Source organism: Amborella trichopoda, chromosome 5 (assembly GCF_054954075.1).
Source record: "Amborella trichopoda isolate Santa Cruz 75 chromosome 5, AtrichopodaSantaCruz75HAP2 v2.0, whole genome shotgun sequence".
In the NCBI taxonomy this organism is placed as follows: domain Eukaryota; kingdom Viridiplantae; phylum Streptophyta; class Magnoliopsida; order Amborellales; family Amborellaceae; genus Amborella; species Amborella trichopoda.
This window is the reverse complement of record NC_142340.1, coordinates 13,692,747-13,712,343: the sequence shown is the minus strand read 5'-3', so window position 1 is coordinate 13,712,343 and position 19,597 is coordinate 13,692,747. Positions and strand designations below refer to the sequence as shown.

Genomic DNA, 19,597 nt, shown 5'->3' with positions numbered 1-19,597 from the left:
GGTATGTTATTTTATCTTAAGGATTTTGACTTAAAATTAGTGTCAGTTACCGTACTCCGAGTTTGATGTGTTTATCTTGTGAGGAATGCAAATATATTGTGACCTTAAGCTATGTTTTGGAAGCTCTTATTATATTGCTTGAGAGTTTAAAATATATTGCTTCGGAGTTGAAGCTTAAGTATGAGACCTAAGTTCAAATTTTTGGTGTATTTACTTGATGTATCTTTGGTTCGATAACTGTGGCAAGATAGAAGAACCATTTTAGAAAATAACAGTGATTTGCAATAACTTAATAATTCATGGTACTTTACAATTGTGGAATTTGTAAAAAAAAAATCTGGTATATAAAATGCACTCTGGCAGTGCCGCCACACACTTCAGCAACACCACGATAGGCTCCGGCAGTGTCACCACACGCTCCGACAACGTCAACATTGGCTCTGGCATCATCAACATTGGCTCTGGCAGCATCTAAATTGGCTCCGGCAGCGTCCCACATGCTTTGGCATTGCCTCCAAACTCTCCGGCAATGCCACCACGCGCTCCGGCAGCGTCGCCAAGCACACCGACAAATGGTGTACGCGCTCCGATAGCTAACTTGCTAGACTTTGGCACTCCGACAGCTAACCTTCTAAACTTTGGCCCTCCGACGTTGAAGGACCACGCTCAGGCAATGCGCTCTGGCAGCTAACCTTCTGGACTTTTGGCACTCCAGCGTTGAAGGACCATGTTCCGACAATGGAGCTTCTGGAGCCGCAACACTCTGGCGATGCGTGACAACGCTCCGGCATTAGACCTCCGGCAGTGAACATTCTGGAGCCACAGCACTCCGGGCGATGGTGGACTACGCTCCGGCAATGGAGCTTCTGGAGCCACAACGCTCCAGCTTTGGTGGACCATGTCCGAAAATGGAACTTCTAGAGCCACAACACTCCGGCTAAGGTGGACCACGCTCCGACAATGGAGCTTCTAGAGCCACAGTGCTTCGGCTATGGTGGACCACTCTCTGGCAATGGAGCTTCTAGAGCCACAACGCTCTGGCTATGGTGGACCACGCTCCGACAATGGTATTTCTGGAGCCACAACGCTCCCCCGATGGATGACTGCACTCCGGCAGTACGGTACTCGCTCCGGCATTCATTCTATTTATTTCGGCAGTAGTTAATGACACCAAGCCAACAATGTTTGAACATCGCTCCGGCAGTTGGCTCCGGCAGTCAGCTCCGGCAATGGAGTCCCTGGTGCCGCAGCGCTCCGATAATATGGCACCGCGCTCTAGCAGTGTGGCTTGATATTTCACTCCGGCATTGTTATACTATGCTTCGGCACTATGTTACTTGGGTTCTGCGGATCGATTTGGTTTGTACGGGAAGGGTATTTCTGTCCAAATATTCTAAACTTTTTTTCATGGGGGTATTTTGCGATGAAAGGTTTTCTGGAAGAAAAAAGTGTGATAAAAAATATGGGTGGGGCAAATTAAATATAAAATTCATTTTAGGGGGGTTTTTGTAATTTTGCCCCATAGTCTTGGGAATTTTTTTTTTTTGTAATTTTGCCATGATGATTTAAGGGCACCGTATCTAAATATTTTTCTTCCCAACAAACTCATCGATAACACCGTCCAAATCATACCTGCATCAAGTTTCTGTACTCCCGCGGGACCATTTCCAGTGTTCACCGGTGTGCATTTGAAGTACCTTATCAGCTCCACCTTCTGCCTCGCCTCGCGGAGTCGCAGCCAACATGCAGTTAAAGACCCTTTCATTTTCTCTCTCTTCACCTTCCTCTTCCTCCTTCATTCTCCATTCTCCTCCTCTCTCCTTCCCTTCGATTTCATGTAAATTTCGGCCCTCTTCGTTCTCCTCGTCGAGGCCTCTCTGTGTTTCTCTGATCACCATCTCTGCAAATTCCAATGATGCAACTGGTAAGAAAGCATGAAACCGCGAAGAGGAATAAGAGAGTGTGACCTGTTTCTTGACATCTTTTGTTTAATTCTGTTAGTTTCTTTCAACCCATTCTTCTGTAACTTCTAAGTTTCAATGATACTTGAGTATTTGCAGGTAATTTCTTTGTAAAGGAGTTTTTGGCATGATGGGTTTTGATAAACAATTGGGGTTTATGTATCTCATGTTCCATTGACTTGGAACGATCTGATGCCTTGAGTTGAAGTTTAATATTATCTATCCTGCGCATTGTGATTTAATGGCAGTTTTAGATCATTTTGATGGCAATGCTTGATGCATTTAATTATTCTTTTTTTTTGAAAAAAATATGGCCTTGTTTATCAGTATTTGAGGCACATGCTCCCATTATAGCGCTTACAAGTTATTCCAGTATTGGATTCCATGTGCTCAAGCTTAAGAATTAAATGCGACAACATAATAGTGCCAGGATTCTTGAACCATGTAGATAAAATCTTATTGGAACCACTGACTACCTAAACAGAATTGCATTTTTTGTCTTTTGGAACCCCTCTCTTTGGGCTAACCTACAAGTGTAATGCGTTCAAAATCACGTTGGGGCAGCAACACCGCATAACCATGGTCAATTTATCTAACCTAGGTGAGAATGCATAACAGAGGGCGAAGGGCGAAATGAATAACCAATGCATATAACCTAGGTGAGAATGCACAACCGAGGGCGAAATGAATAACCAAGGTGAAAACAGTTACTGTAAAGTAAAGAAACTTAGCCCTCCACTATTTACACTAAACCGGGTTGGCAACTTCAACTTTGCAGAGAATCAAACATCTCCTTTCTTCAATTGTTGGATCCAGAGGCATGAGATGCTCTCCGCTGTCTTTGGGTATTTAACGTCCCTTACTTCTTCTTCTTTTTTTTTTTTTTTTTTTTAACGTTAACTTGGGAGATAGGAAGGGAATGTAAGACAACATCACGTTGTGGCGCCCTCGCCCCCTGACTGCCTATGCCTTGAGCCCGTTCCTTATTTAACGTCCTTGACTTGGGAAATCCAAGATGCATTGAGGTCACCAAGAGAATACCCCTAGGATATAACTACTTTATAGGCTTCTCCGAGTCATATACTTCAGAAAAGGTTCTGAAGAACATTTTCTCTTGTATTGATTTGCCCTTAGATGGATCTGGCTTGAGACAAGCTTCGTTTTGGTACAAGTTTGAACAAATTTGGTTGGGTAAATTGCACTTCACAAACTATTTTCAATTAACTGAGGCAAAAGATCGTTGTCTGTTAGTTAAGAGAAAAGGCAATGCAAAGAATAGGAACTTGAAGAATGATTCTCAATGGGGTATATATAGAGAAAAACTTTACTGACAGCAGCAAATAAGTATTGGCTGCTGAAATAGTGTAGGGCCCATAGCAATCATGTGTCAACACGTGTCACAAGAGATTGACATGTTTAATAGGCAAACACACCTAACTACTGTTAAAAGTGAACTTATTAAATGTTGATCAAAAGTTTGGCCAGCAAAAACATAGTCTTTGGCCCAAACCTAAACCTACCTACAGCCGATCTGGCTTCAACCTCAACCTCAGATGGCCCAGCTTCAACGTCAGTCCTAATATTTAACCCAACCCAAACCACAGTGATAGCTATGGCCTGCTTTGGCGGGGCAGATCAATGCAGATTTCTGTTTATGGCCCGACTTGGCCTGGCCATCTAGAGCGCATTTAAATGTACTAGTTAAGTATGCACACAATTTGACAGCACTCAGAAAGCCTCGACTCTCTCTCTTATGCCCCCAAAGGCCAAGGAAATCTCTCATTTATAAAGCCATAGAGAAGTTGTCTTTAGGCGATGTGGAACTAAAACTTCCATTTAAGCCATACATTATGTTAATTTTGAAAATTTCCCTGACAAATTGCAAAATTCCAATGCTTGTTTGGAACACCCTTTTTAATAATAACAACTTCCTTGTACTCGTGAGAAGAGTGATATGATGAAAGATACTTCTGACGCTCGTGAGAAGAGTGATATGATGAACTCATGAATGAACTGAGTGAATGTGAAAGCATTGTCACTATAGATGAAGCTTAGCATTCTGATCCATTTCAACTTTGAGTGATAAATTCCAATTTGATAACCTCTTCTAGGCTTCCAAACCATGAGTTTGTGTGAAATACATAAAGCAAGAGACCTGCAATATTGCATAAGACCCATATCAGTAAAGATTTTTCATTCTGATCTGTTCCAACTTTTTGACTGATAATTGGATATTTGAAACCCTTTTCTATTTTATGCTAGGAAGGTCAACAACTGAGGCTATTTTGCTACTTAGGCAATTGATTGAGAAGTTTAGGGTGAAGGGAAAAGACCTCCACATGAGCTTTTATTGATCTAAAGAAAGCTTATGATAGAGTACCTCAAGCTTTGATTTGGCAAGTATTAAAAAAGAAAAGAGTCTCCAGACACTACATCGACTTGGTGAGAGATACATATAATGGAGCGCTTATATGAACAACTAGTGGAGGGACGAGTGAGTTTTCAGTGACAATAGGTCTACATCAAGGGTCAGCATTGAACCCGTACCTCTTTATCTTAGTTATGGACGACTTAACTAGACACCTACAGGATGAGGTACCGTGGTGCATGTTGTTCGCAGATGACATAGTTTCGATCGATGAGACCTAAAATGATGTCAACACAAAGTTAGAACTTTGGAGGGATGCTCTAGAATCCAAAGGTTTTCAAATTAACAGCACAAGGACATAGTATAGGGAATGCAAGCTTAGTAATAATAAGAGTAGAGATGAGGAAGTAGTTAAGATTGACGGTCAGGAAGTACAAAAAAGACCACACTTTCGATATCGTGGGTCGAAAATCCATGAAAATGGAGAGATTGAGGAAGATGTTGCACACAAAATTAGAGCTGAGTGGGCGAAGTGAAGATGTGCAACTGGAATTTTATGTGATCGCCACATACCAATGAAGCTGAAGGGCAAGTTCTATAGGACAGCTATGAGACCAACTTTACTCTATGGGACGAAATGTTGAGCGGACAAAAAACAATATACTCATAGAATGAGTGTCGCGGAGATGAGAATGTTGAGATGGATGAGTGTAAGACAAGAAGGGATGGAATTCGAACTGAATCCATTCGGGAGATTTTCGGTGTAGCACCAAATAGGTGATAAGATGAGAGAGAGTAAACTTAGGTGGGTTGGCCATGTGTGGCGTCGACCAAGTACAACACTTGTTAGGAGGTGTGAGTTAGTTCAATTAGAATGACTGAAAAGGGCAAGGGGTAGGCCCAAAAGGACTTGGGTGGAAGTTGTGGAAGAGATATCGGGACTTATGGCCTCATTGAGGGTAAGACCTTTAATAAAATAGAATGGTAGACCAGGATTCATGTAACTAACCCCAATTAATTGGGAGAAGGCTATGATGATGATGATGATGAAACCCTTTTCTGTTTTCCCAATCCATGAGTTTGCGTCAAATGCCATTCATAAAGCAAGAGACCTGCAATTTTATGAAAAATGTGAAGTATATGGATATGGTAAGACTGACTTGAAAGTATTTAAAGAGGAAATTTTGCTCCAGCAAATATCTTGGGCTTGATATGCAGTATGATAAGATTAGAGACTTTAGGACCAAAAATCTTCACTGAATGTCAGTTACCAATCAAGGTATGAAATCCAATGTGAAGTTTGTTTTGGGTTGTGCGAAGCAATTTCTTTAGTGTATATCTTGTTTTGGTTTTGTGGAATTGGTTGATAAGCCACAAAGAGCATATTCTTACTGATTTATTTATTTTCTCTCCTTTGTTGGTGAACCTAGATTGCATAGAATCGGGACTCTGACTTTTCCAAAGAACACACCTGCAACACAAATATGATATCATGAAAATTTGATTAAATGCTTGGATTTATGTATAAGCCCTTTAATAACATCATTTCAAGAATACTTTGAGCAGTCTTTCTCTCTAATACAATTGCAAGCAATTCTATCTAGCATGTCTAGAAAAGTACTTGCTTTTTTCCCCTCACTGTTTGGGTTCATCTACCATTTCTCAACAGTGCCACTATATCTTATTGTTGCCTTTCTCTGTAGTTAGCGATTACATTTACAACTTCACAATGCCAGAATCAGCATCGTTGTTTGACAACATCACTTGCTCATGAATATCTTGAGTAGGCAATAAAAGCAATTGATATGGTTTTTCTGATACAGCACTCATATGCGGTCATCTACCAATTAATCTAAAGATATTGCAGATCAATCTGCTTCAGCCAAGACATTTAAACAATTTCTTTTATAAAGAGCACCGAAGTTGTGATAGAGATGATTATGCATTGATATGCTTTCGAGTGTTTTCATGGTCAGAAGTGCCTATAGTCCTAATGGTCTCATTTGATTCCTGGATTTTCAAAATTCCTGTCTAAATATGGCTTGGCCTGAATCTCATAACATACCTCTTTGAGGTATTTTTAAGTTCATAAATTTTTGGAAACACACAGTTGTTGTGGTTATAGAGCATAGCTGATTTTTAGCGCTTCCCACTTTCCTTGTGCAATAGGAATCAATTTATCATTCTGAATATCGAAGTTATATTCCGGATTGCCTTCCCAATACATGCAGAGTTTACCTTCCTTACTGAATACATTACTGAAACACACTTCCTTTCAAGTAGTTTCCTGTTAAGATGATTTTCTTTTATTTGTCATTACTGCTCTTTTATAACATCCTTACGGTAATGACTTTGACTCTATTTTATAATGGAATCCACTACTCTTGGAGATAAATTCTGGTTCTCTCGTTGCTTATAATATGTTCTATCAATTTTTGGGTCTCTTTTGTAATGGACCTCCTCAATTTTATCTTAGGTTATTAGCTGCTACCTGGGCATCGCCATGTAATAACAACCATAATCATTATGATTTCATTTCAGAATTTAAGCTAAACCAGAATGTACACCATGTGTGGAGTAAAAAATTGCTTCCACCAGGTGCAATAACAATGATGCTGATGGTTAATGGTGCCTTTTTTATAAGACTTGAATTAACACTCGCATTGAATTATTTTCTTATTTAATAAAACTCTTGCCATGAAGGCTTGATAAGGATCCTAATGTGGACTTATCTCTGTATATGTTCTTTCACCATACTTTGACCACCTCATGTATCTTCTTCGTTACTTGAACCCAAGGTTTCCATCTAGAAATTCCCTAGATTCTCCCAAGATATTTCTATGAGTTTATTAGACAATCTCATCAAATGCCAGCTTCCAGGTGCCTAAAACCGTTCCAAGGGGTTCTTTTTTAGACCATGGATTGGAACTCTTTTCAAGAAGTAACTTTTGAGAACACTACTTATACTTCCAATACAAACTTTCAATTGCACAGATGTACCGTTACTGAACTCTTGCAAACGTTTTGATACAATATTAAGAAAAACTCTACCAAATTATAGTGAGTCGGCATAAAACAATTTCAGTGAAGTCTCCCAATAGCCAAGGTCACATCTGGCCATGTATGAGAATCATGCATCCCAAGCAATGTAGTCCATCTAGGGCTCATCTTGAGGACTTCACATCTGCTGTGTCACTATTGGCAACATATCATGTGTGATGTTATCCATGGAAGACTCACAATCATAGAGTATCCTTGGTCGTTAGAGCCTCGAACTTTAAGGTATTTTACTAGTTCACATATATACCAAGAATCCTTATGCCTTAATGTCCAAACTGACATATTTATTTACTCAATAGAGATACACACCAAAACTCATCTAGTGATTAGTTGGATCTAGATACATCCCAAGGTAGTTTAGCACCCAACGTGTGGGTTGTTTGATGTTTACCTTGAGATATTTTGTGCAGAACACCTAGTGTGTGGGCTGCCTGTCCTTACTCTCAGTCAAACTAACATATTTACTTACTCAATAGAAATACACACCAAAACACGTTTATTAATTAGTTGGATTAAGATGCATCCCGAGGTAGTTGAACAACCAGCTTGTGGGTTGCCTACTTGCCATTTTTTATGTTTACCTTGAAATTTTTGAACAGAGCACCCAGTATGGCTGCCTGTCCTTATTCTCATTCCCTTTCTCCTTTACTCTTCCCCCGCTTTTTCTTTCATCTCTCTCCACCCGCTGTTTTTTGCACCATTAGTTGAGCACCAGACGCATCATTGCCTTCTTGCCATTTTTTGACGCTTACCTTAGAAATTTTGTATGGAGAAACCAGAATGTGGGCTGCCTGCTAAACATTGCTGGCGAAAACGCTGTAAATATTACTATATTTATATGTTGTCAACGTTTCAAAACAAAAAAAAGGACAATAAGTGCCAAGATCTCTAGGCAGCCTAAAAAATGGACTTTATGAAAGTAAGGACACATTTGGCCCAAAATTCCTTTGAGGGCCAGAATTTCCTATACAACTTCCAATTTCTATTCAGTGATGCGTACTGAGGTTGCCTGTCATTTATTTAGTTCTATTCCAGGTCTTGCCTCAAGTTGTTACTGCTCAGGGACTCCCACGCAGGCACTTGGTGAAGAAAGTGCTTCCCATCTTCAGATGCTCTATTTTCCTGTGGGCTTGAGATGTTTATAAATTTTACACTTATATACATTTTATGCATTGTTTGTCATGTATATGTAATTACAGTACACATGTTTAATTTATAGATATTTAACTTCATGTTCCTCTGTTGATGATTGAGGGAATTGGCTGTTCTCTCTCTTTCTCTCTCTCTCTCTCTCTCAATTTTAAATCTATTATACTATCTCATTAATGAGATTCTGGTTATCCCAAATTAAAAGGTAGTTGTTGGTCATTGTACCACTTGGAATAAAAATCATGAGGCCAATTATGGCATATGTAATATGTAATAATTTTCTGCTCTCATTTGATTGGGAGGAGAAGATCACTCTTGTAATGGGGAGATCTCTTGGTGAGCCCATATCGTTTCATTCCCCTCAGATCCTTGGAGGCATCGTTTTGTTTCATTGACGGCAAAACATTTTCAGGATTCTATTTTATTCAAGACAATTTATGTGCCTGCTGCATCTTAACTGTGCATGATGCTTGATGGATGGTTACCCAGTTAACCATAGCTGCTTAGTTGTCAGTCAATCATGATGGATGTTTAAGATGCAGGTATGCAAAATGCTGCTGCCTGTAAGATATTGTCCCACTTTTGAGTAATGACTGAATAGCGGCAGACGGTGGGTTGTATGCTGCTGTTATCATGTATAACCGAACTCCCATAAAAAGCAAGAAACCACTCACGCATCTCAATCAAGTCCTGCTATGGGACAGAAAGGATACTAAAATTTTTAATGTAGTTAGTTACCAAATAATGGATTTGACCTTCTTTTTTTTTAATCTTCTGTTCGCTTTTGAGAGGACAAGACTACCCAATATTGAGGAATGGACAAAGGGACATGTGGTTAGAGTGGTCAGTGCTATAACATAACAACTTGAGTTCCTTTCCTGTAGCGGGTAGGGGACCCCTTCCCGACTGAATTACCAAAAACAAAAAGACTACCCAATATCCTTGATTATTGCCTGCCTTGATTGCAAGCACGTTCCTGCATCTAGCAACAATTTTTAGCAGCCGACTTCTACAAAGTAATTTCAGGTACATGGTTTGCAGATACTCTGACATACTTCTCATGGTTGTGGTGGAGATACTTTCTCCATCAAGATATCCTTATGGGAACATCTTAATGGACTCTTGTCTGTTTGCTGCATTTACTTTTGGTGGACATTTGATTTTCATGCTACATGGCTTACTCATAAACAATTGCTAAATTTGCCAATTTTACTCAAATCAATATTAGTTGTGGCCATATGGCATCCTTTTAATGAAGACAACCTTCCTCAAGTTTATTGATAACTACTTATTGCTTGAACTCTGCAGGGCAACAAGAAGTTCCAACACGTATTGGTTTTCTGGGACTCGGCATTATGGGCTCTCCGATGGCACAAAACCTGATAAAAGCTGGGTATGTTACAGTGTTTTGTTTGGTCACTTTTGTAACACAGCAATATTATAATCATTTTGTTCTTTGCACAGTCAGCGCTAGCATGATTGTATGCTTCATAGTTTGTATAATTATCTCTGGTAATTGTATTGGGTAGGAAGAGCAGATGAGATGGACCTTCTGAACATTGTAAATTGATAAGAAATAAGAAATCATAGACCCAGTGTCTCAAGAGAACTTATTATATTTGTTGGACTGAGCAAGAAAGCCAGTCTCTACTGGATTTGTTGTCCGTATCCTATCTTTGTGATCTTATCAGTGATATGGTCTGGAGATACCACACAAATTTCCATATTACCTCTCTAATTTTGATATGCTCCTGTGATAGTTCAATTCACCTTCTGTCCATTCTTCACCTTTAGATAAATGCAAGGTGTCCACCCTATCTGCTTGTTTGATTTACTCCACACAGCAAACTGAAACCAACAATAAAATCAGAAATTTAAATTTCGAATTTATAGAAATTAGAAATATAAAACAAACGACCCACACCATAGCTTTGCATCCGCTATCTCGATCATTATTTTATTTTCCTATCCCAACTTTGCAACACCAGGCTGCTGTTGTTGTCCTTTTGATTTCTTCTGTTACTTAAAACATGAAATGGAATCCTTTCATTATTTTTTATTGACATTGAATTTCTTTTCGCATAATATTCTTGAGATGGAAGCTCCTGGTTTTGGTTATCTATAAGGAAATTTTGAATTAGTAAAATTTGATCCATTTTTTGGGACGTCGTGAAATGAGGTAGTACATTAAGGGCTTTTTTCTATCCTAAGGCTTGTATAATTTTTGAGAAAGAACCAGTGTTTTAAAATGTGGGATGCGACCCTGATGTGGTGGGGGGCCGATGCGGCGATGCGGCCCGGATGCAGGAGCATCGCGATGATGCGATCAATAAATGTAAAAAATTTTAATTTTTTTTAAAAAATAAGTTAATGCATAGAAAAATATATGAATGTGATATATGTAATAGTAGGTATTTTAGTTTAATGATTAACTTCAAAACTATTAGCTGTCGGAGATTTTGTATCCAGTTATCCACTTATATAAGTATTTCCATAGAGCAAGCATATCACACAATTTCTATCTTTGGGATTTTTTTGTTTAGCATATTTTCAAGCCGGATCCTTATTACTAAAAGATTGGGAAGAAGACATTCCCCCAAAAATATGTATAATAGTAATATTATACAAGAAGGAAAAAATTTTACTGACTTTGTGAAGTACTGCTCGATTTCTTTACGACCTCTGAAACCCCTGATTTTTTATCACAAATTCACCCTAACATCTTCAAATCAACAATCAAAGGCATCCAATGAACATCCAAGTATCAAACAACCGCCAAATCAAAGATTTTGATGAAAAAAAAAATTCCGCCTAATTTTTTTTTACCTCGATTAGATGCAAAAAAAGCCACAAAAGTGGCTAAAAATCTTTGTTTAGGGCCCCTAATACCCCCCCAAACAGTTTTCCTAACATTTGGATGGTCAAAAAGACCATTGGAGGGGCAAAACAAAAACAATTCTGCTGACACTGTAGCAATGGGATGTGGTGCGATGCGGCCTATGCGGGATACAGCTACGATGCGGCCTGATGCGACGCATATGCGGCCGCATCTGTCAAAAGCGCATATGCGCCTGTTTTTTATGCGGATGCAGCGCATCCCGCATGATGCGAGCGTATTTTAAAACACTGAAGAGAACTTATGTTTGCTATTATTATTTTGTAAAATAGGGTGAAGTCATTGGGTTTTGTGGCCTTTAAAGGCCTAGAGAGCTTGTAAAAAAGATATTTTATAGTAAATATGCACTACAGTGGACTAATACCAATGGGTATTTTTGATAGAGAGCTTTCATTAAAAAGAGTATTTTTGAAAATTTTAGAACTTTAAAGGGCACATGTGGGGACCTAGGGTCAAGCCCCCACATGTGTGTGCCACCTAGGAGTGGGGCATGTGGCCTTGCAGAGCCCACATGATGTCCTTAGGGTGGCAGCATGCCCCATTATTCCTTTTGTTTATGTGCCTCTTTTAGTTAATAATTTTAGTTAGTTAGGGATTCTTTTTAAAGAGATGAAGATGTTGAGATGGATGAGTGGCAAGACAAGAAGGGATAGCATTCGAAATGAATTCATTTGGAAAAATGTAGGTATGGCACTAATAGGCGATAAGATGAGAGAGAGTAGACTTAGGTGGGCTGGCCATGTGTGGCGCCAACCCAATACAACGCCTGTTAGGAGGTACGAGTCAGTTCAAGTGGAAGAATTGAAAAGGGCAAGGGGTAGGCCCAAAAGGATGTGGATGAAAGTAGTTCGAAAAGATATGGGGACTTATGGCCTCACTGAGGGTATGACCTTTAATAGAGCAGAATGGAGGACCAGGATTCTTGTAGCCGACCCCAATTAATTGAAAAAAGGCTATAATGATGATGATGGTGATGATGATAATGATGAGGGAGTCTTTTTAAAAATTGAAAAGATTCAATTTCTATCCAAGTGGGAGTTTTGTTTTTTATTTTAAAAGATTATCTTTGGCTTCCTATAGATTTTGGAAGATCTAGATATTGCTAAAAGTGGTTACAATTCAATTTTAAATAGAATTGAACTTTTAGTTAGTTAGGGAATATTTTTAAAACTGAAAAATTTTTAATTCGTATCCAAGTCAGTTTTTTTTCTTTTTTAAATACTATCTTTGACTTCCTAAATATTTTGGAGGATCTAGATAATGATAAACGTGGTTATAATTCAATTTTAAATTGAATTGGACTTGGGCCAAATTATAAGGCGATAAGGCTCCTAATTTGCACCCAAAATTATGATGGCTGATTTGTGAGATTGATGACTCAGATTTAATCTCTCGCACCCCATAGATTTTCTAATATTTTAATAGTCAAGTTAGAAAATTAGATAAGGCATAACTAGACGGAATCCTATTCCAAGTGGGAGATATATTTGTTTCTATTTAAACAATCTTTGAACCTCTCTCTCATTACAAGATCTCTCTCTCTCACGCACAAGAAAAGATCTCTCTCTCTCTCTTTTCCTCCACTCCCCAAATGTTCTCTTTCTCTCTCTCAAGTTTAAGTCATGCCTCTCTCTCCCCTATGCTCCATAAGGCTATGCCACTCAAAAAGAAAGAAAGAGAGGAGGTACGTGAAACCCAAGTTTAGGGTTTTTGCTGTTTTTGAAGAAGAGAATTACAACCAGGAAAAAGGGAAATGAACCCTCAAGCCTAACCCTGAATTTGATCCCATAGGGTTCCTGCAAACCCTATATAGATTCCTATGCTCTCTAAGGCCTTAGATGTGAAGGTATTGCCTAAAAAGCTTCCCTATCTCATAACTTCCAGCAAGATCTAAATGATTAGAAGTACGTCATTGATTTGAGAATCAGGTGTTGAGTGTACGAAGCCCTGTGGGGGGTAACTCTAGGCGTCAAATGTCTTCCCAGTTGATTTATATATTTTTCAGTTATATTTTATAATTTTCTGTGAATTTTCAGGAACATATTTTATACTCAAAACTATAGTGGAAGATTGGTTATTGCTCCTGGATATTTTTTTATTTACTTTGGCAGTAAAAGTAAAGATCCTAATTGCATCTAGGGTTTTAATTTGATTTACGGCAATGTATAGTGGCCCATATAAGTGGAATTTAGGTATATTGAATAAAAGAAAAGGAATTTTTTTTTAATTCACTACCTTGAATTCCACATAGCCCCTCCTTTCAGTCTATTTCTTGCTAGGTATGATTAATTTATTTTCTCAGTTTCCATATGTCCAATATTCAAACAGGTTGGTTCTATTCGCTCTTTGTGTAGAAAAATCTACATGAAAGTAATTTTCTCTTAGAAACAAGAATTGGATATTGGAACTCGGAATTGATAGATGGAATAATTGAATATTGAACATCTTAATCAATATCTATCATGGAAAAATATTATTATAAAATTCCCATTCAGACTTAGCTTCAAAACCGACGAAATCAACAAAGAAGATAAAGGCTTGCACTCTAAGCATTTCATGGGTAGTTGCAAGAAACTTCCAAACACTAAACATCCCTAAAACATTTTCTTCCGATAGTTTGTGGGAATAAAATTTTCAGACCAATATGTTGTGAATGCTTCAATGGCCATCCCTGAACTCTGCTAATCATCACTACTTCTCTTTTTCTCCTCCCTGTTCCGTTAGCTTGTTATTGTATAGCCTCCACATCCCCTCCCCTCTCAGAGGAAGGATCCACTTCAATGCTCTCTAGCCTCCACATCCTCCTTACTATCATAACCCAGGTATGAACCACATCCAATTGCCCTAGCTCAGTTCTACCTCCCTGTGGCAATCGAAGGGCCTTTCATATAAAACCTCCCGTTATCTATGGCTATCCTTGCTCCTTATCTAACGCCACCCTTACTGCTCAGCAAGCCTCCCACCCCCGTTGTCTTCTTGGCTTCTTCTGCCTCTTTACCAGACCCAACCACCTCTTCCATAATGCTGCGCAAACAAAAGCAATGCCCTATCCGCCCATCGAGATTCTGCTATTCTCGACCTCCACCTGTTCCACACACCCCACCCTCTCTAGCTTCACTCCCTCCTCCTATCCTAAACGCAATCTTCTTGCCTAACTTGAGGCCTACACTAAGTTTTGGATCACGCATTCCTCTTTCCACTCATAGACCACCAATCCACTTCAGGGTCAATATATCCATTTTCCAAGCTTCCCTCTGCTATCCCACCCTTTTGTTCATCTATCCTGCAGCAGGCGCCTCTCTTTGTTTTCTCAAAAGTTGCATTCCCCCTTGCACCCCAAGATGCCTATTTCGGGACTGCCCTCCCTCAAACTTTAGAGCAATACTAACCCAACTCAGAGTTGAACAACCTAGTCACTCTCCCCCTCGAAATGAGATTGGCACTGAATGCCTTCCCTTCTTTAGGTGGACTTCCATCCCCTTTCCTCCATCCTCTCTAATACTTCACAAACATTCCCCCATCCCCACCTCAACTTCCGTAACACACTGTTTACCCACCCCACCTCTAGGCCCAACAATCCGAGCAGCTGTGGACACCTCCATTTACATGTCTATCTAGCTTCCAACCTTCACAGACTTCGTTACGGGCTTCTCCTTCGATGCCTATCAATACTCACCCACAGGAACCTAGAAGAGGATGGGTTTAAACTCCAACATCTAGTTCATAGTAACATTAACCCCAAGAAATAGCAAGGATCGGCAGAAAGCAAGCCAAACATGGACAACACGCCTTGAGACATGGGATTCATCTACGATGGCGAGATATCCGATTCACGAGGGTACTTAGGGAGAGTGCAAGACAAGCTAGGTAAAGGCCACTCCCAAAGTCAGCAAGGGAACTAGGGAGCTAATTAACCTAGTCAGCAAAGTTAGTTATGACCAACGAACACTCTTTACCTTAATCTCTAATGGACCCATCTCCCCATCCTAGTGCTTGGAGTGAAATTACACAACTTTCTAACTCTCCAAAATGAAGATCTTACTTAAGAATATTAGGGGCCTAAGTAGTCACCTCAAGGAAAATGCAATGTGGGCCTTGTTTCAACCCGATGTGGTTGCCATAGATATCGAACTTCCTAGGCCTACACTGCAGAAGTGAGGGCTAACTGGGGTAGAAGCCATTGCCAGTGGGAGGTCAAAGAGACATTGGGAGTATCTAGGGGCATCTGGGGTGTTTGGGACCTTGTTGGTAGGGCAACTTCTGACTGCTTGGATGTTCCCACCCATTCCCATATTAGGTCGTTGCCTATGGTCTGCCGCATATTTTGCTCTGCTTTGAGGGCTTTGGAAGGCATGCCAGGATCTTTCGAGACATTTGTCGGCTGCCCCTAGTCCTGTTCAAACAAATAACAGTTGACACCATCTCTTGGGTTAAGTTTCTAACCCACAATAAAAGCCTAACCTCAGAGGACTTTAGGATGAATTGGCACAACACTGTGCACTTCGTCCCAAGAGCTCTCATAGCCAGGCCTTCTTGGTCCCTCGACCCATAGGCTTCTTTATCAACATTGATGGTTGCTCTCTTGGTAACCCAGGTGCAGCTTGGCTAGTCCTGAAGGGGAAATCCTCTCTTTTTCAGGTTACCTGGGACACTCCAACTACACTACTGCCGAGTCTGTCGCCATGCTAAGGGTCTAAGTGCTCAAATCCTATCCTTGCTGGAGTGGGATCCTTGACAATGGAAGGGGACGCTAGGAATGTCATTTCATGGGTTGTGAGGGCATGACCAACCTCCATGGAGACTTGCTGACTACTTTGATCACATCTATGTGCTTTGCAAGAACCGCCTGGTCACTTGTCGCCAAGTTCTGAGGGTGACCAACCACCATGCTGATTGTCTGGCTAGGGTGTAATGATAGGCGGAGGTTCAGCAACTCACTCTTCGCTTCCTTGACCCTCCGGCTATTCATTTAGTGTCTGCAGCCCTGAATGTTTGCATACACCTCTTCCTACTCTCTACACTGATCTTTCTCCCCCTTCTCTGTCTTTTCTTTTCTCTCTAACCTCCCCCCCACAACCCCCCTTGTCTATTTTCTTTGTTCTAGTCCTCCCCTTACAGGCATTTTAGTCTATTTCTTATAGGCTACTTTTGTCACCGGTGGCCTCACCTGTTTTTTGTGCTTGAGCTCCCTCAGTGAGGGTAGCCAGTTTTTGTAAAGTGTGGAGTTCTTTTCCAAGCACGCAAGATGTGGGCCACTATATACCTCTTCTCATTCTCTCTCTTCCTTCCTGGCCTGCTTTTCTTCTCTCTCTTTGCTGCCCATGCCTTCTGAGCACCCAGCCTGTTGGTTGCCAGCAAGGGGCGGGGGGGAGGAGGGCTTTTTATAATTTGGTTAAATATTAATATACATTACAGTCAAGCTTTCTCAAGAAATAAAAATAAATAAATAATCTCATTCTTAAAGAAACATAGTGGTATGATGCAGCAATGGTCTGTAATGCTACTCTATCAGATTTAATGGAATCCATCATGTAAGAAAGAACTGAAAAGTCACAAAGTTTTATATTTGAACTCTTGGCATTCCCTCTAAATGAATGTGCCACTTCGAAGACTCTCCTTATCTTTCTTCTTGTTTAAATTGTATTGCTATTTGTTATATTCGAATGATAATCAAGCTTTCAGCTTCTGGTTATGAATTTCAGGGATCCATGAATAACACATAATTTGTTCCAAGTGGAGTATGATGTTATCATTTGGTTACTGCTCCAAGTGAGCTTATTTTTATGCTTTGATCTTTGGCAAGGCGGAATAGGTTTTTACTATCCTTGCATCCAACTAATAGTTTCACATTTGTTATGGCATAGTGTTATTAGCTGTCTACTTGACTGACTTTTCTTGTCTTCATGGCTGGTTTTTCCATTTCCCTTATTTGTTAACCTTGACATTCCTGAAATAGTATATTGTAAACTATTGGACTGCAATTATCATCTCTATGTTCATTTTGTGTATGGTTGAGGAATTTAATCAGGTGCATTGTATGTCAAAAAGGTGCAACGTGACAATCTGGAATAGAACCAAGAGTAAATGTGACCCACTCATCAACTTAGGGGCGAAGTAAGTATCTTACCCTTTCTGTTACTCTGATGTTGTTGGTAGGCCTTCTCATTGTGTTTTGTCCTTCCCAGGGGGATATCTTTTCTTCTAATGGAAGCTAATAGTCAACTTTATTCTAGCCTTTTCTATTGTGTGCACTGTTGGGAATTTTGGACTGGTGTTTTGGTGCTTGATTTTGGAATTTTTATTTGATCCTACAACTAAAAGAAGGAATTTGTGTTTGATCCTACGGATAAATATCAAAGAGGACATGGGAGCAACAACAAATGATAATATTGCATTATTGAATAATTCTACTCTCTAACAATAGCATACACCTACTATTTAGAAACAAACATTCAATAACTTACAAAAGTGGATCATATAATTCCATATAGATGTTTTCTTAGAATCTTGAGGTTTTAAATTTAGCCAGACTAACATAGAATATATAGAATGCAAGTTTAGTAACAATAAGAGCAAAAACATTGAATTGGTTAAGATTTTTGGCCAAGAAGTACCTAAAAGAGATTATTTTCGATATCTTGAGTCAATTATCCATGAGAAATGAGAGTTTGAGTAAAATGTTGCTCATAGAATTAGAATCGGGTGGACAAAGTGGAGATGTGCTTCTAGAATCTTATATTATTGTTGCATACCAATGAAACTGAAAGGGAAGTTCGATAGGACGCTGTAAGACCAGCCACGCTTTATGGGATGGAATGTTGGGCAGTCAAGTAACACCATATCAATAGAATGAGTATACCTAAGATGAGGATGTTGAGATGGATGAGTGGCATGACAAGGAAGAATAGAATTCGGAATGAACATTCGATGGAACTTAAAGGTTGTTTCAATAGGTGATAAATGAGGGAAAGTAGACTTAAATGCTCTAGTTATGTGCGCAATCAACCTAGAACAACATTGGTTAGGAAGGACGCTTTGATTCAGGTAGAAAGCTCTAAAAGGGCAGGAAGAAGGCCTCAGAGGACATGGATGGAAATAGTGAGAGAAGACATGGTGACTTATGGTCTGACTTGGGAATGGCCCTTGATCGAGAAAAGTGATGGACTAGGATTCGTATAGCCAAACCCAAATAGTTGGGATAAGGTGTGGATGATGATAAAGGCTAGCCATATAGGACTGCATTTCTACCCACTTAATATCTCAATTGCTATGCGTTATATGGGTATAGGAAATTTTCTAGAAACAAAATGCATCAAGAGGGCTTTGAATTGCTTGACGTCCAGTTTTTTATTTCTTTTCTAATTTGTTTTTAACCTGAAATTCTTGTCCGATATTGGACTAAAAATACCGAATGGCTGAACACTTCTTATAAATATCATTTCATCAATGAAGAAATTGATGCAACTCATGGACATTGCAACTTATCTGGAGAAATCCTATACCCATGGACACTGGTCATCCTCAAAACAGCTTCCTTGGTGATTCCTGAAGCAAACTTTTCTTTCTCCCGCTTTTGAATGTGTCTATGTGTGTTTGTATGTGTACATTTATAGACATTCACATATATAGACAAATAGTTGCTAATGTTGTGTGCTGCATGAATGATCTTTTAAACCAAATAAACATCAAAAGTATAGATGAACGTTACAAATAACTGCCAAGGAAAAGAGTTGTAAACTCAATGAAATGCTTTGAAACTAGAGAGAATCATTATTTTTTATGGAACTTTAAATGAGAGTGTCCATGTTTAGGAAATTTATCCAATTCATATGGAATTTCTAATAATTATGTTATGCCAAATTTCATGCTTGCCTTTCATTGTAGCAAAGAAGAAACTAAGAAAGAAAACAAACAATGAACGGTATCAAATTCCCCCTTTATAGGGATTTGCATTATGATTGTGGAAAGCATAGCATTGGTAACTTTGTAACCTAGTGGGTATGCTCCTGCATTATGGTTTCCAATTGAATTCCGCCTTGATTTCCTGATTCTAGTCTTCCTTTACTTCACTCCGTTTCTCTGGCTCTCTATCTCTTGTCAGAGAAAGAACTTTTTTCTCAAAATAAACGATCGAACCTTCTTTTGCCTCGTCTTTTAAGATTT

At 39.4% G+C, this 19,597-nt stretch overlaps 1 protein-coding gene across 3 annotated transcripts in view; it reads left to right on the top strand.

Moving 5' to 3' along the window:
• The first annotated feature begins 1,631 nt into the window (after positions 1-1,631).
• The window catches only part of GLYR2 (glyoxylate reductase 2), a 40,169-nt gene continuing 22,203 nt past the window's right edge, over positions 1,632-19,597 (top strand). For 2 of the 3 annotated variants that reach the window (XR_016056030.1, XM_006826669.4), the window contains exons 1-3: positions 1,632-1,924; positions 9,847-9,931; positions 17,483-17,548. Coding sequence is in view for 2 of the 3 variants with exons in the window: in XM_006826669.4 (XP_006826732.1) it covers positions 1,744-1,924; positions 9,847-9,931; positions 17,483-17,548 (332 nt within the window). In the remaining variant the exon portion in view is untranslated. Of the gene's footprint in view, positions 1,925-9,846; positions 9,932-17,462; positions 17,549-19,597 lie in introns of all 3 variants that reach the window. The other variant, XM_088867518.1, reaches the window with a different exon arrangement.